General features: G+C 37.7%; 1 protein-coding gene across 5 annotated transcripts in view; it reads left to right on the forward strand.

The window, feature by feature from the left end:
- Positions 1-24,984, forward strand: part of arhgef10la (Rho guanine nucleotide exchange factor (GEF) 10-like a) — a 189,828-nt gene that overhangs the window by 93,845 nt on the left and 70,999 nt on the right. For all 5 annotated transcript variants that reach the window (XR_008356170.1, XM_053483986.1, XM_053483989.1 and 2 more), the window contains one exon: positions 821-921. Coding sequence is in view for 4 of the 5 variants with exons in the window: in XM_053483986.1 (XP_053339961.1) it covers positions 821-921 (101 nt within the window). In the remaining variant the exon portion in view is untranslated. The remainder of the gene's footprint in view (positions 1-820; positions 922-24,984) is intronic.

The following is a 24,984-nucleotide window of genomic DNA, read 5'->3' on the forward strand; positions in this document are numbered from 1 at the left end:
GATTTTAGGTGCCAGACGTTCCGGTCTGAGTATTTCACAACCATGCCACGCTCAAAATTGCTTAAATCACCTTTCTTTCACATTCTGACATTCAGTTTGGAGTTCAGGAGATTGTCTTGACCAGGACCACACCCTTGCATTAATGAGAAATTGAACAGGTGTTCCTAATAATCCTTTAGGTGTGTGTGTGTGTGTGTATATATATATATATATATATATATATATATATGTATATGTATACAAACAGATAGATATAGATTTAAATTGTGAATATTAATAAGGGTTCATATGGTTATAAAAAAGGGAAAGAAATAAGCTGCAGAATAAAGACAATGTAATCATGTTGTGGTTTTATTTAAAAAAAAAAATCACAAGTATTAGACACAATCAAAAATCCGATTCTTATAGATAGAACACTTGCTGTAATTATAGTTGCTAGTATATGTGTTGACTATTTACCCCGGTTAATAATTTAATTACCCCAGTGTATATCATTTCCTTTTAAGAAATATTTTCCATTTAATTATAGAATTATAGTAGCACTGGACATTACAACAATACTCACCTTATTAAAGTTAATGAAGATAGCAAATAACTTGCTGGAACTTTGTCCAATTTACTTCCACACATGATATTTAACTAAAACTAAGTTTATATTTATTTATTTATTAGACATTTTGTTTTATTGGTTTGTTCATTTAATTGTGACAAGGACAGTATTGTTATTGCATACAGTAGTGTCTGGCAGCAAATACAGAATAACCGTGAATACATCTATCTTTCAACACTCATTTTTCTTTCGTTCATGTGTTTGCACCAGGTCTGGCCGTCCAGTCAGCTTCATGGTGGTGTTCAACACTCCTAGTCCTCTTAGCAAGATCTCCTGGGTCAACCGTCTTCATCTTGCCAAGATAGCACAGAGTGAGTGTTCGCCTCCTTTCCTTGTCCTCCACAAGATGACTTGTCATTCAGAGACGTTAAGCGTTTTCAATTGCTAAGATGTTGTGAAAAGCCGTCTGACAGGCTCTAAATGAAACGTCTGATGCCACCGCTGAGCGCTTTTCTTTTCTCCACTCATCCGCCAGTTCGGCAGAAGAAAGACAATTTATATGACATTCTTCTCTATGACCTTCCCCCCCTCCCGTGCTGTGTGGACAGCCGTCGTGGTTAGAATGCCAAAATACTAAATACCAAGTTTAAAAGCATTTTCTTTTGCAAAGATAAATATTGAACTCCTGATGAATTGTTCTGGCTATCTGATCTTCACATTTACAAGGCTATAACGCTCTTATATTTTTTGCTTTGTCCATTTTAGTGACATCTCAAAGCACTAGTGTTTTTTTTGTCAGTCTTTTTGATCCATCGACTTCCTTTAAAAAAAAATCTAAACTCGAAAATGGTATTTTTATTGATGTAAAAACTAAAAGCCATTATGAACTGCTGATATTTATAAGATGCTTCTTTTAATTTAAATAGTTCATCTTTCAAAATGTGTCAAACTTGTGCTTGGATATCAACTTGCATTATAACATCTTAACCATGGCAAATGTTTTTGTACAGTATCTCAGGATAAGAGACCGGTTCAATCTGGGACTTTTGATAAAATTCCTTTTGAATAACTCGCATTGATATGTTTCCAGTAGATATGTGGACAGTGACTTTTTTTTCTTTTTTTTTTTTTAAGAAAAAACAACCAGGTTCAGGTAAAAGAATTGTAGTTTATAAGTCTATGATAGTTATTAATATTGCATACATAATATTGCATACAATGCCCGCAGCAACCCAACATCCGGCTAAAAAATGTTATGAATCGATATGGACCAATTTCATGTAAAGCTTTTATTAATTTTTAAATCTCTATTTGGTTGTTAACTTTTGGTTGACAGCACAAAAAGGAAAGAAAACAGGATGAAAGCTGCAGAAAACAAGAAAGAGAGCATAATAAAAGTCTATACCAGACGAACTAGATTTCTTTTCAACTTTACAAGACTTCAAATCACTTATGCAACTTTTTTTTTCTTCCTGTAACTCCCATATATTTTCAGCAAGTACTGTAGCAGCACCGGGTTTAGCTGACAGCTCTCTCAACCCCCTGCCTCAACAGCTCCTCTTCTACATCACGCATCCCCGCTGTCGCGCTCGTAAATGTGCTTGGTTTTTTAGCCATGTCTGCCTGCAGGACACCTTTATAAGCTCCCCTCCAGCCTTTAGGAAAGCTTTTAGAAGAAGCAGTAACACGCACTGGAGGAGAAGCGTTTGTGTGAGTGTACGCAGAGACATGGGGTCATTAGAAAATATCTCATAATTAGATGCAAAACAAGGTGACTGAACTTGTTGTTATCTACAAGCCGTTATTGTCGTCCGAGGCGCTTCATTTTGTCTCCTGAAACTGACTGGAATTTAAATATCTGCGTACAACTTGCGCGTATAACTTTGATATACTCGTTAAGGTCATACGGTATATCTCATGGTACCACTCAAAATAAAATGGTGCATGATAGGTCATCTCACAGAGACATACACAACTTTCTGAGATTTAGTTAGTTATGTATGAAGTTTTCACCATATACGGTAAAACCTCGGATTATAAGTAACGCAGTAAAGCACGCAAGACGAGCAAAGATTTTTAATAAATTTTGACTTGAAACATGAGCATTGTCTTGGTTTACGAGCACTGAGTATCATGTATCACGCATGTATGCGCTTCTTGATTATAACTGAGCCAATGGTTTTTCTCTCTCTTGCGCTGTGGGTAATTATCCCCCCTGCTGGATCTTAGTGCTTGTAATTTTCTGGTATAATCAACATCCAGCATTTGAGTGGGTGCGCGCGCATGTAATTTAACACAGTGCCGGTTCACTCTCTCTCTCTCTCTTTCTCTCGCCTTTAATGTGTGTGTGTGTCTGTTTGAGTGTGTGTGTGTGTTTTTCTCTTGCGCTTTGGAGTGTGTGTGTTGTGTGTGCGCGCGCGCGTCTGTCCGCATAAATGGAAACAATTATCTGTCTGGATTTATTTTTACTTTTTTCAAAGGTAAAGTGCAGGTTAATTCATTTTATTTTTACTTTATATTTTGTGTTAATTATTTTTATGTATTTATTTTTTGGGGCTGTGGAACGAATAATTCAAATTTCCATTATTTCTTATGGGAAAATTGCTTTGATTTACAAGTGAATATGAGCCCACTCCTGGAATGAATTATGCTCGTAATCCGAGGTTCCACTGTAGTATCTAAAGGACAATTGGTTGAATGCTTGAATCTAATTGGTCAGGAGGTGTGTGCTTTACTGTAGAGTACCAGCTTATACACAGGGACTTGTACAGTAAAGGCTCCTCAGACTGATAATAAACTGATGGTAACACTTTAATTGCCATAAGAATGAAGGGGGGTGGGTGTTCTTGGAGTTTGCTGGCATATAAGAGGGGAAAAACACTTTGGGTTGTGATGTTAGAGAAAAATGATTAAGCTGAGTTCAGGCTGCTTTTTTGTGCACATATGATCGTTTTCTCAATTGCTGCTTTTGTTTCTTTGCTTATATTTCTGTTTCTGTGAATTAGATGTTTGTTCATTTGGTTTATCCTTCTTTTGTTCTGTTGTTTTTTTTGACCATCTTTTTTGCTATATTTCTAGCCACTCAATTTGTTTTTTATTTATTTCCCTTTTTCTCATTTTCAAATTATATAATTTACCTTCTTTTTTGTTAATATTTTTCATATTTATTATTTATTTCTATCTTTCTTTGCTTTTTTCTTTATATTACATGTTTTTTCTTCTCTTCTTTCTTTTTTTTCAATTTTCTACATTTCTAGCTTTTTCTTTCTTTCTTTCTTTCTTTCTTTCTTTTTCTTCAAGTTTTATATTAGATGTTTGTTCTTTTGCTTCATCTTTTTTCTATATTTCTAGCCTTCTTTGTTTTGTTTGATTTGTCTTTCCATACCATTTTTAATATTTTCCTCTACCTTTCTAGTCTTTGTTTTCCTTCCCTCCTTTATCCCTCCCTCCTATGAAGAGAGCACTAGCTCTTCTTCCCAACATTTCCGTCACCAATTATTATTTTATTATAAAAACACTGGGCTTCTAATTTTTTTTCTTTTTTCTTTTTCTTTTCTACAAAACGATGTCACATTGCCTTTAAGATGAAGTACAGTCAGCTCTGTTCCAGGAAAGCACCATCTGAACTTACACTATCTGACCCACCAGAATCGAGAACTGAATCTGCTGTGGTGTTAAAAGTTCTCTTTGTGAAGATGTACTCTTTTAGAGAAACACAATAAAGCGTTGCATATGACAGTGAAACGATCTGACAGATGTGATGATAAATAATATCTTTAGTTAAGGATAGTGTTTTGTTTGATTTGATCATCTCCCACCAGCTCGATCTGCTTTCTGTTCCTGCCACAACACAGATAGATAGTTTTATTTTTGAAGATTGCTAGTGTTTTGCTAAATTGTTGTGTCCACAGGAGCAACAGTAACCGTGTTCTGCTTCGTCGGCTTCGCCTGTTGAAAATGCTTTTATGGTGATGAGCAAATAACAATCCTGGCTGACACTAAGTGGGTTTTGGCAGATTACTGCTGCTGCGAGAAACACGGCTGGCTGGCGACTGAGCACAATGACAAACAGGTTTCAACAGGCGTCCTGGGAAAAAACACACATTATCACACTCTTGTCTTTCTTAACCTCTCCCTCACTCTTTTCTCTTCTCCCTCACTCTTTTCTCTTCTCCCTCACTCTCTTCTCCTCTTTCTCACTCTCTTGTCCTCTTTCTCACTCTCTTATCTTCTCCGTCACTCTTATCTTCTCCGTCACTCTTATCCTCTCTCTCACTCTCTTATCCTCTCTCTCACTCTCTTATCCTCTCTCTCACTCTTTTTTCTTCTCCCTCACTCTTTTTTCTTCTCCCTCACTCTCTTCTTCTCTCCCTCACTCTCTTCTCCTCTTTCTCACTCTCTTCTCCTCTCTCTCACTCTCTTCTTCTCTCTGACTCTTTTATCTTCTCCGTCACTCTTATCCTCTCTCTCACTCTCTTATCCTCTCTCTCACTCTCTTATCCTCTCTCTCACTCTCTTATCCTCTCCCTCACTCTCTTATCCTCTCTCTCACTCTCTTATCCTCTCCCTCACTCTCTTATCCTCTCTCTCTCACTCTCTTGTCTCCTCTCTCTCACTCTTATCTTCTCCCTTACTCTCTTATCTCCTCTTCCTCACTCTCTTGTCTCCTCTCTCTCACTCTTATCTTCTCCCTCATTCTCTTCTCCTCTCCTTCACTCTTTTCTCCTCTCTTACTCTCTTATCTTTTCTCTCACTCTTATCCCCTCCCTCACTCTCTTATCCTCCCCCTTTACTTTCTTACCATCTCTCCCTCTCTTATCTTCTCTCTCACTTACTCTTATCCTATCTCACTCACTTATTGACTCTCTTATCCTCTCTCCCAATATTGTATCCTCTCTCTCACTCTCTTATTCTCTCTTTTTTCTGAGGGTACTGATGTAATTTTATGCGTGACCTGCTGTTTTTTTTGTCTTTCTTTCTTTGTGTTACACTTACCATTTTTTTGTCTAATTTGTTCATCTGCTTCATTTTCCTGTTTTAATTTTCTGTCAAATCTTCCTGCTTGTTTTCTACCATCCAACCATTCAGCCCTTTAATTATTTATCAAACATTTATTACAAAACCATTTTTAAGAACGATTCTGGAAAAATAAGTCAGTTTCTGTTTCTGCTGTTCTCTCATGGAAAACCTTTTTATTTGATTTGAATCGCATGTGCTTACTTATTTGTTTCCATGGTTACTTCTTTACTTTGTATTTTCTCTGTGTTGCTCTGTGACCTCCCATGTTTCAGAATAACTCATCTTTCTCTATCGAGGCCTTGTGTCTAATCCAGCATGACCTTCTCCCTCATGCATATGACCCCGAAGACTCGCCAAAGTGGCCTGGAAAACTGTGTAAAGTCAGAATCTGAAGCGCGTCTCTCCTGTGCCAACCGCATGCAAGCCAGCTCTCGAATGTCAATTACCTGTTAATTACACCACACCTACGCTTTCCCTTCGCATCCATCATAATGGAATTACACGCAGAGCGAGGATGCTGATGTAATTTCATGCGTGGCCTGCTGTTGCCAGGTTTCTCTTTTCTCCCTGGTGGAGATGTTAGCCTGATAGGGTTCATCACATCTCCTCTTCCACCTGTGGCAGACTAATGAACTTGCCTCACAGTGCTAACATCAACATCCCTGCCACTGATTCACATGTGATGTCACGTGATCACTTACATGGCCACTCCAGCCGTGAAAACAGAGCAGCAGTAACATTTTCTTCTCTTTTTCATGTTCACTTTATTAGCGGCTTGAAGCTCAAAAATGTTTGGGCTGTTCTCTTTCTTTGTTAAGAATTTATTGAAAATTTATCTATTTATCTTCTGGCTTTAATATTCTTCCTTCTATTCACAATTCACCTGTTCCTTTTCCATGTTTGGATTTCTAAGCTGGATTTGGGGATTTTAAATCTTCTCTTCTTTCTTTTTTCTTCTTTGATCTTAATTTTTTTAAATAATTGTTCATATATATATATATATATATATATATAACTAATCCTAGAAATAATAATAACAATAACAAGGATGTTTCTTTCTACATAAAAATAGTAAAAAGAAAAAATGATTCCTTAATAATATTTGATTATCATTGTTAGTAGTTATTATAACAATAATAATAAAATATGAAGAAAAAAATCCTTCCTTCTTTCCTTCTACCATTTTTTTGTTACGTTTGTTTACTTCATTCTTGATTAATTAATTCCTCATATCTTTCTTTTTCTTTCTTTTATTTTTCTTTTTTAAAATAATCTCTTAATCTTCTTTCTTTTTTTTCTTTCATTCTTTCTTCTTTTTCTTTATTTATTTTAATGGTAAATGTTTTTATCATTTACTTATCAATTCCCTTTTCCCTTCTTTTTCTTTGATAATTGTAAGGTTAATGGTCTAATACATTAACTTTTTATTCTGTCTTTCTTGCTTTTTTCATTCCCATTTATTGTGTATATGTTACAGTCATTGTTTTCTTTCAGCTCCTTTTTTTAATCGGTTTCATTCTCCAAATTTCCATTTTCCTCAGTCAGTCACTCAGTCGTCTTTCTTTCTTGTCGTTCTTTTTGTGGTTTTATGAATTTTAAGGAACAAGCATTAACTGTGTACACTGTAAAAAAAATAATAGTAATAAAGTATTTTGATCCCAACCCAAATATATCTACAAATTAATAATGTGAATTCACAACGGACCAAATATTATTAGACCTACAGTATGTTGAGATATATTTGGTTATTTTTAGTTACAATTTCTTGTTCTATTGGTACATAACTAGAACTCGGAACTAGCTACTAGAAATAGGCTTAATAATATTTTATTTATTTACTTATAATCATTTAATAAAAAAAAGATTTATATATGTTTGACTAGAATCAAGACACTGTCTCCTGTTAACGATTTCTTGCTGTGTACGGTACAGTACAACTAAATGCTGTAGAGCAAGTACTTACAGTAGTTTTTAATAAAAAAAAAGTCAGCATTTGGTGTGACGATGGTGTAAGGACATTTTGTTTTGTAAGGAAATCAGCCAATACGTTTTACTAAACATCCTGCTGGACTGTTGCACCTTCCTCTTGCATGCAAAATCCGGCTGTTTTTTTATTTATTTTTGTCTGTAAAGTGTTTTGGCGTACAAATACTTTTTCTTTAAGTGTTGTTCCGGAATACTAATGTTCCCGTACTGATTCAATAATAAAGTCATAACATAAAAATAATCATAAGGAAGTTTGTATGGGAAAAAACACAGAGGGCCTAAAACTTGCACAGTGCTGTATGTGATAGAATAAAGATACAATTTTCAAATGTATTATTTGATAATTAATTTGGATGTTATATAAGACTGATCACAATTAGTGCAGGTTTAATGAATGTTTCTCTTTTCTATTTTACACTGTTTAGCTCTTAACCAGCTGGAAGATAGAGTGATAGAAGAAGTGTTACCTTCCAGAATTACATGCTTTAGAGATGTGTAGACACACGCACACACGCGCACACACACACACACACACACTGGTTAGGAGGAAGTAATAGCTTTAAAATGATATGTATTGAACTCAGCAGGAGGGCCGTGGCAGAGCATGTGGGGAGAGTTGTGTGTACTCGGTGTGTGTACTTGGTGTGTGTACCCGGTGTGTGTACTTGGTGTGTGTACCCAGTGCGTGTACTTGGTGTATGTACTCAGTGTGCTCGATGGAGCCGAGGGTCAGAGGAGCAGAGATAAGATACAAGTGCAAGAGTTATTGGTAACTTCTGGATAAAAAGAAGAGCCTCTTTTATTTGTTGGCTTCTATGCAGATAAATTGAGGTGGCGATACGTTTGAAAGTGTGTGTGTGAGAGAGAGAGAGAGAGAGAGAGAGAGAGAAAATGTGTATGAAGGAGAAAAGGTGAGACGTTGATAGAGAACAGCATTCAGTGTTGCCACAGGGAGTCATGAATAAGAAGAGGGAGGCTAAAAGCTTGCCTCAACTCCTTCATCTCTGCCTCATGTCTCGGTAGCGGACACACACACACACACACACACACACACACCTTCCTCTTCCTCAGTTTCCCATTTATCTTTCTTATTTTCTGCTTCTTTCGTTTCTCAACTTCCTTATCCTCATTCTTATCTTCCTCTTCCTCATCTGTGTCATCTTCTACTCTCTCATTTGCCTTCTCCTTCTCTTCACCTTCTCTCTCTTTCCTCGTACCGTCACCACAATTTATCCTTGCCTTTTTTCTCTCATCTTCCACTCTCTTTTTCTCATACTTCTCTTCATCTTCCTTATCCTTCTCTTGCTTTCATTACTTATCTCCCTCTTTTTTTCTTCTATTTCTTATTTTCCTCATCCTATTTTTTTGTCGCATCTTTTTTTTGCCTCTTAATCATCTTCCTTTTATCGCCTATCTCCATCCTCTTTCTTAACCATTTCCTTTTTCTATTCTTCTCATCTTTTACTCCCTTGTTCTCATTGTTCTCCTCTTCCTCTACCTCTCTGATTTACCTCTCTTCTTCATTATCTTCCTCCTTTTCCTTGTTTCTGCACGTACACCCTCTTTCTCATCTCCGTTTTCTTAGTTTTTCTTTTCATCTTCTTCCTTTCCTTTTATTTCTGATCATCCTTTTTGTCATCTTCCACTTCCTCATCATCCTCCTAATCTTCATCTTTGTCATATAATTTTCCCCCCAATTCTTTCCTCTTCCTCACCATCCTCCTCCTCATCATCTACCTTTTCTTCCTTTCTCCAAATCTGTTTTTACCAAACTTATTGGCACCCTTAGTGGTCACATGTATGTTATCCATTGAAACTTATTAAACCAAACAAACAAAAAACATAATTGTTTTTTTTTATTTAATAAAAGTGGGGACTGGATGTCTGAACCTAGAAAAATAATTAGCTACAAATTCAGTGGCCCTCCAAGTACACCCAACAAATTTAAAAACTAGAGTGTTATGACTAAAGGACAGATTATCGATTGATCGATCGATTGATAAAAAGGTTCACAGGCATCTTTTGAGAGTTGATGTGTCCAACAGAATGTCACCTGAACAGAAGGCTTTGTCATTCCTACCTCTAGGTTCATATTTAATCAATCCAGGAAGGAATAGCCACGTTCACTTTTAAATTTGCATATTGAAATTTGAATGCAGTCTTTGATATCTAAAGCATAAACAAATAAAGGAATAAAACACAAAATATAAAACATATGTATACATGTTTTATATCCATAACACACATACATACAGTACATAATCATAAAACATGTAAAGGAATAAAGAAATACATTCATATATACTGTAAATTTATTGATATTTCTGAATATTCATCCATAAAACATAAAAAAAAAAATATTCTATTGGTGTCCTTACAAAGTATTTCAAGGTCATTTATAAAAAGAAATTGTCCTGTAGGTGATATTATAATTATTAAGCTGTTGTTTTGTCTTTCCACCGATTTTGCGATACAGACTTGCTGAGAAAAGCTGGAATGTTTTATGATCAGTAAACATTAGCATGGATTAAAGTAACATGCTCACAGCTTTGCATTGATTCATGTACAGTATCATGCACTGAGCTCTGGCTTTTTTTAATTACACTGCATTTTTTTTTTCCTGGGTTGACTCTGACAGACCGGATTGCCATCAAATTAATCATGTATAGATTTAACTTGACAAGCTGACGCCATTCAATAACGATAATGTGTAATTAGAAATGCTTTTCGGAGCAAAAACTAGGCTTATTATTATAATGGCTTACAAAATTTCCCACTGGGCCTGAATGGCTGCAGCGGCTGGGTCTGTCACAGCTAGCGGCTGGTGCTAGCACACCATTGGGCTCTAATCCAAAGGCGCTTAAGCTCTTGATTCTGCTAAATGCATCAGAGCATCAAGCCCACCAAAGCTGCTGGTTCAGCCCTCTGCAGGCTCCCTTTGGCGGCTGCCTGCAACTGTGCGCTTGATGAATGAATTCAATTATGCGTTCGAGAGGTATTAAAAGGTCGTTTGCTTCCATCAGACGATAGAAAGGCTATAATGGCTGTAGCCGCCACATTTGCCAGCTATGCCTTACTGTACATATGAGACACGTAGATGCTCTAAGGCATGGATAGGTTATAGCCCTAAATATTATTTAAGTGGAATATGAGCCATATGAAATAGCTACAAAATGAGCTTTGGTCAATGATCCTTGCGAAGAAGCATCCACGGTGGTGCCGTCCATACCCCTTTTTTCTGTCCGAATCAGAGGATTTTAATAATACATGAATCGTGCAACAGTACAAGACAAAACAGTTTGTGTTTTATGCTTTTCCTGGTCCTTGTTTATACAGTATGGCATCCTGAGAATTGTTTAAAAAGAACAATGAATTTGACTAAATGCTCCTATTTAACCCTGAAACACTTCTTTGCACAAAACATTCACAAATCCCTCTTAATTAATCTGAAATTATGTTAATATTAAAAATTCATCTTTTGCATTACTGGTAAAAACACAAGTTTGTGCTGGTGACTGTTTTGGTCTTGTCTCCACCTCCTCACCATCATTCCATTGCTTCCTGAGCTCCTTATGTGTTAGTTCTTCCTTATTTGACCCATTTAGTATACTCCACTGTGTCTGTAAAACATTGCAGTCATATGTTCACCAAGCCATGTTTTTAGCTAATATGCCTTTGGTATAGCGCCTTTTGTATAGCGCTTATAACAATTGCTTTACACAGTCAAAGTTATGGAAGTTTGTATAAAATGTGAATGTGTAGGAATCAAAATGTTCAGATTGTCTCTGATGAGCAAGCCGAAGGCGACAGTGACAAGGAAAAATTTCCTGAGATGCCAATAATAAACCTAGAGAGGAACCAGACTCAACAGGGAACCCATCTTCATTTAGCTGAAATGGATAGCAGGGATTGATCTGCATCATACTGTGTGTTAGGCAGCCGGAAGTTCAATATAACAGTTGGACAGTTGGTGTCTTTAAGTTAATATGGTGTCCAGTTCGTTATTGGAGGCTCGGGTAAAAAATTCCAGTTCTGAACTATCGAGCGACTGCAGTCACAAGTCCTCAGAGAACAGCTGTCTGCATCAGCCAAGGCCTGGACCGTCTTTGGAGACGGTTCCACTTTAACATAGTCACTACACGCATCCCAGAAAGACCACATGAGGAGATCTCCACTCAGAAACGGGTCCAAAGTGGTGTCTGGATCACTGGCAGCTCAGGAACGACATGTGTAGCTCGTCAGAAAAAGTGGGAGAGAGGGAAGAGAAAGAGAGATAACAGTTAGATATGGTCACAGTCACACTATACTGTATATACTCAGCAAAAAAAAGAAACGTCCTCTGACTTTCAACTGTTTTTACTTTCAGTAAACTTAATGTGTAAATATTTGTATGAACACTAAAAGAGTCAACACCATAAGACATAAACTAAAAATGTTTCACAATGTGTCCCTGAATGAAGGGAGGCTCAAAATCAAAAGTACCAGTCAGTATCTGGTGGCCACCAGCTGCTTGAAGTACTGCAGTGCATCTCCTCCTCATGGACTGCCTATTGCGGACAGTCTGAGCACTGATGGAGGGATTGTGTGTTCCTGGTGTGACTCGGGCAGTTGTTGTGGCCATCCTGTACCTGTCACGCAGGTGTGATATTCGGATGTACCGATCCTGTGCAGGTGTTGTTACACGTGGTCTTCCACTGCGAGGATGATCAGCTGTCCTTCCTGTCTCCCTGTAGCGCCGTCTTAGGCGTCTCACAGTGCGGACATGGCAATTTATCGCCCTAGCCACATCAGCGGTCCTCATGCCTCCCTGCAGCATGCCTAATGCACGTTCACGCAGATGAGCAGGGACCCTGGGCATCTTTCTTTGGGTGTTTTTCACAGTCGGTAGACAAGTCTCTTTAGTGTCCTGCGTTTTTAGAACTGTGACCTTAAATGCCTACTTTCTGTAAGCTATTAAGGTCTTAACGACCATTCCACAGGTGCATGTTAATTAATTGATTATGGTTAATTGAACATGCATGAAAAACATTGTTTAAACCCTTTACAATGAAGATCTGTAAAGTTATTTGGATTTTTACAACATTATTGTTGAAATACACAGTCCTGAAAAAGGGACGTTTCTTTTTTTGCTGAGTATATAAGGTAAATGCATATTTAGTGCAGAGTGCAAGCAGGGACTCCGGCAGGACTTAACTATGACAGCATAATTAAAAGGGAGAGACAGAAGGAAACACAGCCTTGAATGAGGGCTCCCTGAGATATAAAGTGACCAATCACTTCACCGTCAACAAACCTGAGTGATCAACAAAAGTGGTGAAGACAGCATCTAAACATACTGTACCCGTTCACCATAGTACATTATGTCCATGAGTCCCCCAGATCTGCTTCAATTTACTTAAATGCTTAGCTAAATAAATAGGTTTTTAGTCTAGACTTAAACACTGAGACTGTGTCTGAGGCCCGAACATTAATTTGAAGACTATTCCATAACTTTGGGGCTCTGTAAGAAAAAGCTCTGCCTCCTGCTGTAGTTTTCATACAGTATGTGGTACTGACAAGCAGCCTGCACCCTTTTATCAAAGTACGCGCAGCAGATCGTAAGACATTAGCAGTTCACTCAGATACTGTGGCGCAAGAACATTTAATGCTTTATATGTTAAAAGTAGTATTTTAAAATGAATAATTTCACAGGGAGCCAATGCAGTGTGGATGAGATAGGGATAATGTGTTTGTATCTTCTGGTTCTAATTAAGACTCTCGCTGATGCTTTCTGGACTAACTGAGGCTTGTTTATGCACCTAGTTGAACAACCAAACAGTAAGGCTTTACAATAGTCTAATCCAGAGGTAATAAAAGTATGAATTAGTTTTTCTGCATTGTTTAGTGACACTCCATCATGGCAGACACAGAGCCAACTCGCAAAAAAAGGAGGTACGCTTCTTACGCAATCTGCCAAGAGAAATCTTTACTTGATTGGGTTTACGACATCTTGTTTGTTTTAAAAACTTGTCGTGTAACAGTTGCATTTGCATGCTCATTAATATTCATTTGTGTCTGCCAAAGATGGTTGTGTACACATGGACAATTATTATTATCTGTGTTCAATTATTTATTATCATTAAATTTATACAAGACAATGAGTTTCAGGTAGTGACTTTTTATAAAAAAAAATTCTCTTAATTTTAACATACATTATTATACATGTAATATAAATTATGAGAACCATGTATGGTCCATGTCCATCTTTAATAAACCAGTAGCACACACTTGCAGACCTGCTTCCAGTAGTTGCATGCTATACCTACAGTAATTTCCTTGGGTGGAAAAAAAATAATGTCACACTGCCACTGGCCGCATTCTGAATTTTCTAATTAAAATTCTTCAGATTGACGCTTTTATTTAATATTCGGACTTTAGTCTGATTTTAGTTACAATTAGGTTCCCCTAATCCTCTTCCGTAGTAGTTTTGTACTCCTTCAAATACTGTATCTATATTTGTATTGTGAATTAAATCTGAAGTAAGCATGGCATAAAACTTCATTTTTATTTTATTAAATATGAACCCAAACACCCATATTTGGTGTATATAAAATAAACCCAGAGACACACCAGTTGTGATAAAGTATTTAGGGTTAAACACAGTTTGAAAAATCCTGGAAATTTATTCCAAGCATTTGTATTTATTCTTATTCCTGCAGTGCCTTAGTGTTGGCATGACATTGTTTTAAAAACACACAATAATACACAAGAACACATGATTGGATTTGTTATATGTTCACTAATACAAAAAGCCGGAAGCACTGCCTGAAGTGCCTTTTGTGCATATTCACAGAAAAAAATGAGCTCATTTGACGGCCACACTGCATTCATAACAACAATGTTAAGGTTTCTGTTTTCCAATTATACAAGTTAATTAGATGTCATATTTATCTGTACCTTTGGGGATAAAAAAGATTAGATTGATTTCTTAATTTTGAAGTATAGCAAGGAGCAGACTTTGTGTTCTGAATTGAAATATCTCCTATAGCACGTTAAACCTCTAAACATTTATATCTTCTACAAATCACCCACTAACATGCTGGATATCATGACCACTGCGTTCTTCTTTTTTGTGTATACCCTTACCCCTTCCTACACGTTCATGGGGTGCATCCTGATTGTTCAGGAAATAATTAAAAAGTACTGATGTGTTTTTCCGAACCGTTTAATGTTTTATTATAATTCTGACAATTGTCAGAATGCTGTTCTGTAGGAGGAATAAAAATGGCACTGGGCTGGCACTACATGCAGCATGCAGTGGCTGGGTAGTGAGGGGCGTCGCACGTGTGGGGCTCGAACCTGGATCCCCAAATTGAGCTAGAGCTTTAGCCACTTCCACCACTTCTCATTATTGATTATTTTTATATGACAGCACAACCCCTTTCTTTTACACATAATACACATGCAGCGGATATCTGTTAGAATAATAAAGTGCTGCAGTATTTATTTATTTCACAGAGAAAGAGAGAGATTAGCTAATGGTTTTTGCTAAAGAGAGTTGGCCTTTCTAGGGCTCTGCCCTCTCAAGTGCAGGATGTCTGCGCGAGCGGAATGCATGATGTCCGACTCATTAGCGATGCTAGCCCTTACGGCCAGGCTGGAGCAGCGAGGTTGGGTTGACTGGCTGTCTCTCATTAATGCTTCATTCAGCCCGGCACTGCGGCATTGTGTATATTATTTGTGCGGAGGGAAAGCTTCCGGTATTTGTCATCATTAATGTATTTCAAAGGGCTGAAGGTCAGCATAGGTGGTCTTCTGCTAGAATGCCACCCATAAACAAGATAAAATGTTTGGCTCGGTGTCATGCTCTAGTTATTCAGTAGTTATTTAGCTTTACAACTCCAAAATAAGTAAATCAAGATATCCGTTTTCTATATATTACTTTAGGATCAGCACAATTCTGGACATGCTCGAGTGTTGTAACAGCACTCACAAAGTCAACTACTTCTAAATGTCATAATTCATATGAAGTGACAAACAGAAGCAGTTCTTATTATGCTGCCATCCCAAGTCTATATGAATGCTTATGTGGGTTTTTTAAATACCTGCTGTACTGTTTGTCTTCATTGCAGCATTGCAGTGTCCAGTGTACAGTATGTGCTTAATCAGCTATAATTGCTTGTACTCGGTTTCTACACATTTCCCAATATTTACCCAAACTCTAGTACCTTAATTTACAGCTCCTGACTAGGCAAATTCTAAAGATGAATGAATTACATAATATCGTCTATTTACATTCCCCTTAATGGTTTTTGCATGGCTTTTTCCTCTGTGTGCGTGTACAGGACATTTATATCCAGTTTCGTTGTTGCCTTGCATCTGTTGAAACTGTTATGCTTCTGTGCGCTTCCATCTATTTATTGCTTGTCATTATTTTTTGATTATCTATACATTTTAAGTGCACTTTATATACTTACCTATATACAAGATTTTATAAATGTTGACAAGATCATGTCACATCGATAAATCTTAGTTACAGTATTGTGTAAAAGTCTTGCGCCCTCCTATTCCTTTATATTGCAATAAACTAAATGTAGACTAAATGAAAGAAATAAAAACAATAGAGTTCAAGAGGCCTTCAACTCCCTATGGATGCAGTGAGAGAGGACATGAAGTTAGTTGGTGTGAGAGAAGAGGATGCAGAGGATAGAGTTAGATGGAGGCAGATGATTCGCTGTGGCGACCCCTGAAAGGGAACAGCCGAAAGACAAAGAAGAAGAAGGCCTTCAACTCCCACCTTCAGCAGAGCTTTTCCAGCAACCCTGTAGGAGCTGGGGACATTAAACCAGAGTGGTCAATGTTCAAAGCTTCTATTGCTGAAGCTGTAGCTGTGAGCTGTGGTCTGTGAGGGCGGTAACCCTTAAACAGCGTGGTGGACACCTGTGGTTAGGGGAGCTGTCCGACTGAAAAAGAAGTCCTTTAGGAATATGTTATCCCAGGGAACTATAGAAGCAGTCGCAAGGTATCGGCGAGCTTAAAGGACAGCAGCCACAGCGGTAGCAGAGGCAAAGCAGCGGTTGTGGGTGGAGCTTGGAGAATCCATGGAGAAGGACTTTCGGGTGGTACCAAGGTGCTTCTGGAAAACCATCCGGCACCTCAGGAGGGGGAAACAGAGAACTACCCAAGCTGTGTACAGCAATGATGGATCACTGCTGACCTCGACTGAGGAGGTAATCGGGCGGTGGAAAGAGCACTTTAAGGAACTCCTGAACCCGACTAATTCACCCTCTGTTGCAGAGACAGAGCTGGAGGATGATGGAAGGTTGGCGTTGATCTCCCTGGGCGAGGTCACTGAGGTAGTCAAACAACTCCACAGTGGCAAAGCCCTGGGAATTGACGAGATCCGTCTGAAAATGCTGAAGGCTTTCAGTATTGAGGGGCTGTCTTTGTTGACATGCCTCTTCAACATTGCGTGGAAGTCCAGGACAGTGCCTAAGGAGTGGCAGACTGGGGTGGTGGTTCGCCATTTCGAAAAGGGAAACCAGAGAGTGTGTGTCGACTACAGGGGCATCACACTACTTAGCCTCCCTGGCAAAGTGTTCTTTAAGGTGCTGGAAAGGAGGGTTCGGCCGTTTGTCGAACTACAGATTGAAGAGGAACAATGGATTCCGTTATGGTTGTGGACCAGCGGACCAGCTTTTTACTCTTGCAGGAATCCTGGAGGGAGCTTTAGAATATGCCCATCCAGTCTACATGTATTTTGTGGATTGGGAGAAGGCATACTCTTGCAGGAAGTAATATATGTCAGCAGCTAATAATATTGTAACTATAGGTACTGTGTCAAGAGCCACATTGTGCTGGGTGATATGATGGGTCAGAGCAACTGCAAAACTGCAGGTATGGGATCTTTTTTTTAACATCAGAGAGTTTGTAGGGGTCAGAACCTACCAAAAGTGACCCAAGAAAGAAAAAACGGTGAACCAAGACACACTGATGTCTATGGGTAGCAAAGGCTGGCCTATAGAGCTTGATCCAATAGAAGAGCTACTGTAGCACGAATTGTTGAAAAAGATAATGCTGGTTCGTAAAGAAAGGTCCCAGAACACACAGTCATCTCTGTTTTGGTGGGAAAAGAGGGACCTTCTCAATATTAGCCAGGTGGACATAATGGTATGGCTGATCATTGTATATCCTGACAAGGTTGTGGCACAGTGTTATCTATGTGTCTGTCTCCTTATAGTAAAATGTTTTATAAATACAAATGGCAGGATATTATCCTTGTATTGACAGAGCTATGGTTTGTCAAGGTTATGACCATCTTGTGTGTTTGTGTCTGTGCCTTTATAGTGATAAGTGACTGGGTTTGTAAATATCTATGGGAGCATAGCAGCGCTGATGACATGGTTGTGATAAGATCTGTATATTGTTTAGACAAGGTTCTTGTAGATAAATAGCAGCATTAGGTATGTTTTGTCTGTCCTTAAATTAGTTTAATGTATTGCATCATCATCATCATCATCATCATGTCCCTCAGACATAACATAAACACAAACAATTTCTACAGTCGTTTGAAGTTTTTTAGTCTTTGGACAGAATTTACCAACACTCAGACGATGCAGAGCTTTTGATGACCCTAAATTTGGCATGGAGTACAAATTAAGGTCCATTAGTTATTCTAACAGCATAATTAGCTAAGAAAAACCAGAACGCTTCACAGTTGCAAGGGGAAGACCTACAAAAGCTGCCAGACAAGCTTGGCCTCTCTTTCAGTGACCTGTGACCTTTGCCATTCCTCAGAAGACCACATTGTATGATGAGGTCAAGGATCAGTTGGAGCTTTTATATAATTATGAATCAGGCGCGTTTCATCAGACAGCATGCTTGCTTGCAAATGGAGAGAAGTCTAACAGAGCAGAGGGATTAACTGCTCCAATAGGTCAGGAAAATACAGTCACTCTACTTCTTTTCCCCTCCTTTTTCCTCTTTCCCCTGTGCTGCCGTTACATTTGTGACACCACTAAGGAAAGAAACGCAGCAGCAAAGCTCTGTGGGTGTGTGTGTGCGTGCAATGTGCGTGTGTCAATGACATCCCAAATACACACGGATACGTTTATTACAGCTGTTCCATCTGTTTGAGTTTTGAAGGCCAGATTTTAATAGTAGGAAATTGCGTGAAGGGTCGGCTCGCATTGAACAAATTAAATTGCTGCACACGTTGTCTCTTCTCTGCCTCAGAAATAAACAGCCTTTTGTCCTGATGAAATTGATTAGTTGGAAAAAAAAAGCACTCTCAAATCTTTACACGTTTGAAGATTTTAAAAAATGCAATGAATAAAATATGTTCCGCATATTTTCCGGACATTATTAATCCAAAATCGGGCCATTAATATTACAAGATCATCAGAGAGTTTAGCGCTGTTGGATTTCTTCCTGTGATGCTTGAATTGCATAGTAAATTATTACTGAGGTTTAGTGGTGTGATTACGCATCAGGTTTTTCCCTTTTATTAACCCGCATGTTAACATTACTGACCTTTCTTTGCCGTCAGATATAGTTTATAACACTGGGCTGATTAGGTCATGTTAATTGTCATGTTGTTGTTGATTATTTTTCTATAAAAGCATGCCTCAGTATCAGATCCGTGCTAGAATCAGCGTCAGACTCATACCGCAGAGTTCAGCCTAGTACTACGGCCGACTGGTGCAGCGGTAACAAGCTCACCCTATCATCCAGGGATTGCTAGTTTGAATCCCAGGTGATACTGCAGGCCAGGTGATGCTTTAGCCTCCTGACACCGGGAGCCTAGTGAAAGCAGATTGGCCAAGCTCAATCAGAAGGGTGGGGGTGTGTGAATTGGAAGGTCTTATGTTCAAATCCCAGCACCACCCGGGTGCCACTGTTGAACCCTTGCCTCTGAACTGCTTAATGTATAATAAGATTTAATGTAAGTCACTATGGATAAGGGCATCTGCTTAATGCTGTAAATGTAAATAAGTGATTGAGCATTCCGAAAAGATACGGTCGGCCTAGTTCGGAGGAAACGCATGATAGTCCACGTCCTCCCTGGTTGGCAGCTGTAGCCTTGAGCGGGGACGCCTCGAATAACGGGTGGGAATTGGCTACGACTGAATTTGTGGGAAAAAATCAAGAAAAATGCAAACATGGCACACCTGAACTCTGTAATACAATGATTCTGGAACTAGTGCTCACTGCAAGCCTTGTTCTTTGATTACCATATGTGTATGATCGTCTCCTTTGCAGTATAATGATTCCCAGTTTACACCTGTTGCAAACAGAGTTGGAAGGTAACTAAGTATATTTACTTTGTACTTAACTATTGTTTTCACATATGAGTACCTTATTACAGTACTTTTATTCGTGGATATTTTTTTTACTATACCTTCACGACTGTACATCCTAAACTACATTCACTACATTAGTGCATGGCTTTGCAGTCAATAACCACTGTAGTACCTCTATATAGCATTTGAAGCACTGATTGTTATACATACTATAATTGCGTTTTGCCTTTCCTGGGTAAAGGATGTGTTTTTAAATTAGTTTTGAAAGTGGAGGTGTGTGAGAGAGGAAGGGAGAAAGACCTTCGGATATGATTTAAGGGCTACTGTGTGCTGAGAGAAACTGTGTCATTTTCATAGTTCCTACTTTGTACTTTTTCTCAAGTAGAAATGTAAATGGAGAACTTCTGATTTTATGTAAAAAATAGTTTATTTGGGATATCTATACTTTTACTTAAATCCAGGGTTTATGTATTTTGTCTACCACTGGTTGCAGGTCACCTGTCCCTTGCCTGTTGTTTGAATTCCATTTTCGATAAACTTTTTAAATGGATTTTGCCGTCACTTGTGTCTCCCGTTACTCAGTCTGTTTTATTTCTTACACAGAGCTGAAGTCTTTTTTTTGTAGGCCACCTACAGTACATGTACCCTGATCCTATGTTCTTATTTTTTTTTACATATTAATTAATCAAGAAACTTCTGTCAATTATTAAAATAATTATTTATTTTAAGAATAGCTGACCACTGATCATTGATTTTTAATTGACATCAAAAATGACCGAAATTAGTGCTCATGATTTCTGTACTAAACAATGACCAGTGACCTTTACTTTACTGCTTATAATATTTATCGACTGCTTCGGAGAACATAATTACAGTGTTAATACCATACAATAAATTAGTACGTTATAATAAATTAGTCTTAAAAAGTAAAGAAAAAATTAATGATCAAATGTATGCACTAAATTTTGAAGTTTGTAGACATCTGACCTTCATGCTCATACTGTATGCAGTTGCCACACATCACTACACTCAAAAAGATTTCGTGGAAAGCCTTGTTACTCCTAAAGAAAACCTAATCTGAAGTGGGATGTCCAACAAGCACATAATGGAGATACGGTCATTTGCCTTTTAGACTTTTGGCTGTACATTGTATTGTAAGACTGCTGAGGGTCAAGAGACCGCTGTTTAAAACCCTTAGGGGTCTAAGGCCTTTCTAAATTTGTGTACATTTCCAATCTGTACCAATATAGTAGCTAATGCATTTTCTTTACAGTATGTAGAGCACAATCTGGGCATTTATAATGTGGCTGTAATATAAAGATGCTAGATTCATGTGCGACTTTTAAACTAATGTGACGTTGCACATACAAAAAAAAAAAATACATTTTAAACATAAAAAAAAGAAAAGCATAGAAAACGGAGCATAAACAAACCTGGCAGATTGTTTTGAACACTGAACTGAGTTCATAAAAGTCTTGGGTGTGTCTCCAGAGCAAGACAACTAATTATAAGTGACCGATGTGCCTAACTCTTTTGAGCCTCTGTTTCACTGAATTATCCATGACTTTTCATGAATATGTTAAGACCTATTGACACCTCCGGTGACACCAGGTTTCACCTGGACACCTATTAATGTTTTAGGTGTTCTACCTATACATTCAGATTCCTCACACACAAACAGGGCTTCTTTTAAGAGAAACAAAAATAAGGCAAAAGTAGCATTTATTTAGCGAGTATATATTTGTTAATAAATCTTATAAATCTCTCATATCGGCGCGCAAGTTCATCTGCCTTTTGATCAAAACTCTGCAAAGTGATGGTGCGCCATGCGGACAACATGCATTGTGCTATGATGTATTTTATAAGTAAGATAAAGCTGCTCACTTCAGTCCACACTTTTACTTTGCACTTTTCATCTCCCCTTTGATCAAAACGATCACAAAGAGGGGCAACTTTTGCAAGGCAGACAAATGTAAAATCAGTACCACAGAAAAACAACATGGCAATATACTATATACTTACTGTATGCTCACTGTATACTTACTATAAACGCTGCCTTTTACAAAGTGAAAGTGCGCAACAGCTTCATTTCACTCATACATTTACAACCACATTCCAGCCATTTGTGATCAAATAATTATTCAACGCTGGAGACACACAGCAATGATGCTTGATGCTTTAGCATGATGATTACTCTTATTTGTGTGAATTCATGCAACAAGTAATTTTCTTAGGCAAAGATTCTTACGTGCATATAAGAAGTTTTACATGAAAATATTGATAATATATATATTTTTCCAATCAAGCCCTTCCTGTTCTGTGGGACTCAGACATGCATCAGCACATCACCACCCCAAACAACACAGCAGTTTGCATTTACTTACATCTAAATAGAGTTGTTTACATAAATCTTGTATGTGAATGGAGCGATAAGTGCAGGAACTGGTCTCCAACGCATGTGTAGATGATAATCTGACATACGTCTGTATTTTATTTTTAACATTAATTTAATAATTCCATAAATTTATATATATTTATAATAATTATAATTTTTTTATGGGTTGCTACAATATAATTTCATGTACAAAAACACTTGCAAAGAGGAAAAAAAGTGATTGGCATTGTTGACGATGGTGTCGACCCCTAAGGGTTATGACGGCTGAGGGTCAATAAAGGCTTATTTAGGCATTATGTTCACCAAAATGAACAGTGTTACCAAGATGCTTTAATTACACTGTAATCATTAAGATATGTAACTGCTATAAAATGTCTTTTTATAATAGTTTTTAGTGGACCCAAGTTTTAGAATAAATTTGGTTAGGAAAAAAGTTGGTAGGAAAAAAGATCCTAGAGAACAAACAGGGATTAGAGTTGAGTGCATTTGAGTTAAGCACATTTAATGAGGACTTGATACCAAAATTGTGATATTAATATTGAGGTCCCACTAAAATTCAAGTTTAGACAAGTTTTGACTTTGACAAAATAAACAAACAAAAAATGCCTTATAACATCAATATTAAATACATAAATATAAAACTATAAAATTATGAATCCATTTAATTTTGTGACCTTGCTTATCTAAATCGCCATATTTTTTATAGCTGAAATATGGTTTCATATCTATCGCAGATATAGTAAATGGTATCCTTTAGACCATTGGCATGTTATCTTTCTGATATGGAAACGATTAATTATAGTAACTGACAAAAAAAAAGTCCTTTATCGAGTGTTATTTTACAGGCTGATAAATAATAATGGAAGGCATACTGATAAAATAAACCAAATTTACAGGTGAGTGTTATAATTGCAACTGCAACCAATGTGTCTTATTGGATATTTATTTGAATGTGTGCCATTTTTTTATTCTTTCAACAGTGTATTTGTTGTCTCCTGTTTTGTTTGTTATGCCTTGCTCTTATGTTGCATCATATTACATTTGACGGTAATTAAAAAACTGCATTTGCTATCCCTTGTTTTTGTGTCATCTGCCGGTGAAGCATAGGCGACGCATAGGGATCACTATCTGTGGTTTCTGTAGTCCAGTGTCACCACACTTCTTCTATCCACAACTCCTCCTGAACCATTTATGAGAATTGGACCAAACTTTTACAGAACCTTTATCAGGAAGCATGGATGTGCACTAGCTGTTTCATTTTCTAATAAATTATATTTGTAAACATGAACCTCAGAGGGATGTCGAGCGGTGCAGGTTATGATTGTTATATTCAGGCAGTTCATGTATAACTAATGAATGGCGTGTCATTGAGAACTGGCTTGTATAGTCAGTGTTTAATACTGTAGACGTGCACTAGCTATTTCATGTTTAGAAGTAGGACATTCAGTGGACAGGCGACACCTCGACAAGCGACACTGCTTGTATGGTGACCTCAGATGTATGAACTACAAGAAGATTTGCAAAACTTTATATAATCTAAACGGTGCGTCCAGAAAAATGACAGCCCGGTGTGTTTTGTCTACATTTGACATAGAACTTGATGAAGAAAAATGTAATTTCATCTTTATGTGGTCTGTTAATTATACAATGACATCCACTTTTGCGCTGTTGACACCAGTAAATGTCACCATTACAAAGCTAGCAATTTATCCATGCAATTAAAGACTTAATTTTGAAGCTAATTCGACTATGCAAGGTCATACAGAGGACACTGAATCACTTCCCTGACCTCAAGGAATTCTTGACTAAAGATATTCATTAGGCAGTCATTTTGAAGCTCTGAATATTATCTGAGCTTTGAAGTGGAAACGTTTGGTCTGACTCACGCTATCATTTAAATGATGTTTGAGAAGCAAGAGGAGAGTTCTCCTGGCATGGGTCTTTTTAAAGTTCCTAATTGAATGTGTCCTTCAACAATACTGTCACCTCTGTATCAAAGCTTTTAGATTAAAAGACTCATTACTGAGCGCAAAGCATTGAAAGAGAAGGTTTTTGCCTGAGTTAAGTGAAACAGTCTTTTAAACTGAAGTTCTAGCATTTGTCTTACGGAACCTATGTGCTGTTGGGGGGGGGGGGGGGGGGGGATAATTAAATAAACGTGTCGTGCCAAAAGCAGGTGCAAATATTTCTTTGGAATGATGTAATCGCTGTATTGATTTGGGAGTTAACTTTGCTTCTAAAGGACACAGAAGTAAAGAGATCCCAAATCTAATTGCCAACCCTCCCTCAAGGTGTATAATCCATTAAGCTATGTAGGCACTGACGTGTGCATCCTTTTGAATGAAATTCACACAACCTGAAATGGGGAGACACGAGCTAATTGGTTCTTAAGTTGTCTTGTATGTCTGCCTCTCTGACTGTTGGGTCATCGTTCTGCAATCTTTTGTCATCCGAGGCGATGCTGGCATCTCGCCATAAGAAGAAAGCATTTCATTTCAAATCCAGTATTGTTCAGAGTTCTGTCATTTTTACACTTTATGCTTATGGACTGTCTGTGTAAAATTAAAGTAAGTTCTTTAAAGGCACAAGAAATGAGACTTAAGTTCTTGAGATGAAGTGAGTGTATAATCCATTAAGCTATGTAGACCTAAGCTGTTACATCATTACACACAACAGGTTACAGTATAGCCTGTTTTGTGCTGTTTCTAACAACCAACACTGCACGATCAAATTACTCTTTTGATTTAGAGGAT

The sequence above is a fragment of the Clarias gariepinus genome, chromosome 23 (genome assembly GCF_024256425.1).
Source record: "Clarias gariepinus isolate MV-2021 ecotype Netherlands chromosome 23, CGAR_prim_01v2, whole genome shotgun sequence".
Taxonomy (NCBI): Eukaryota; Metazoa; Chordata; class Actinopteri; order Siluriformes; family Clariidae; genus Clarias; species Clarias gariepinus.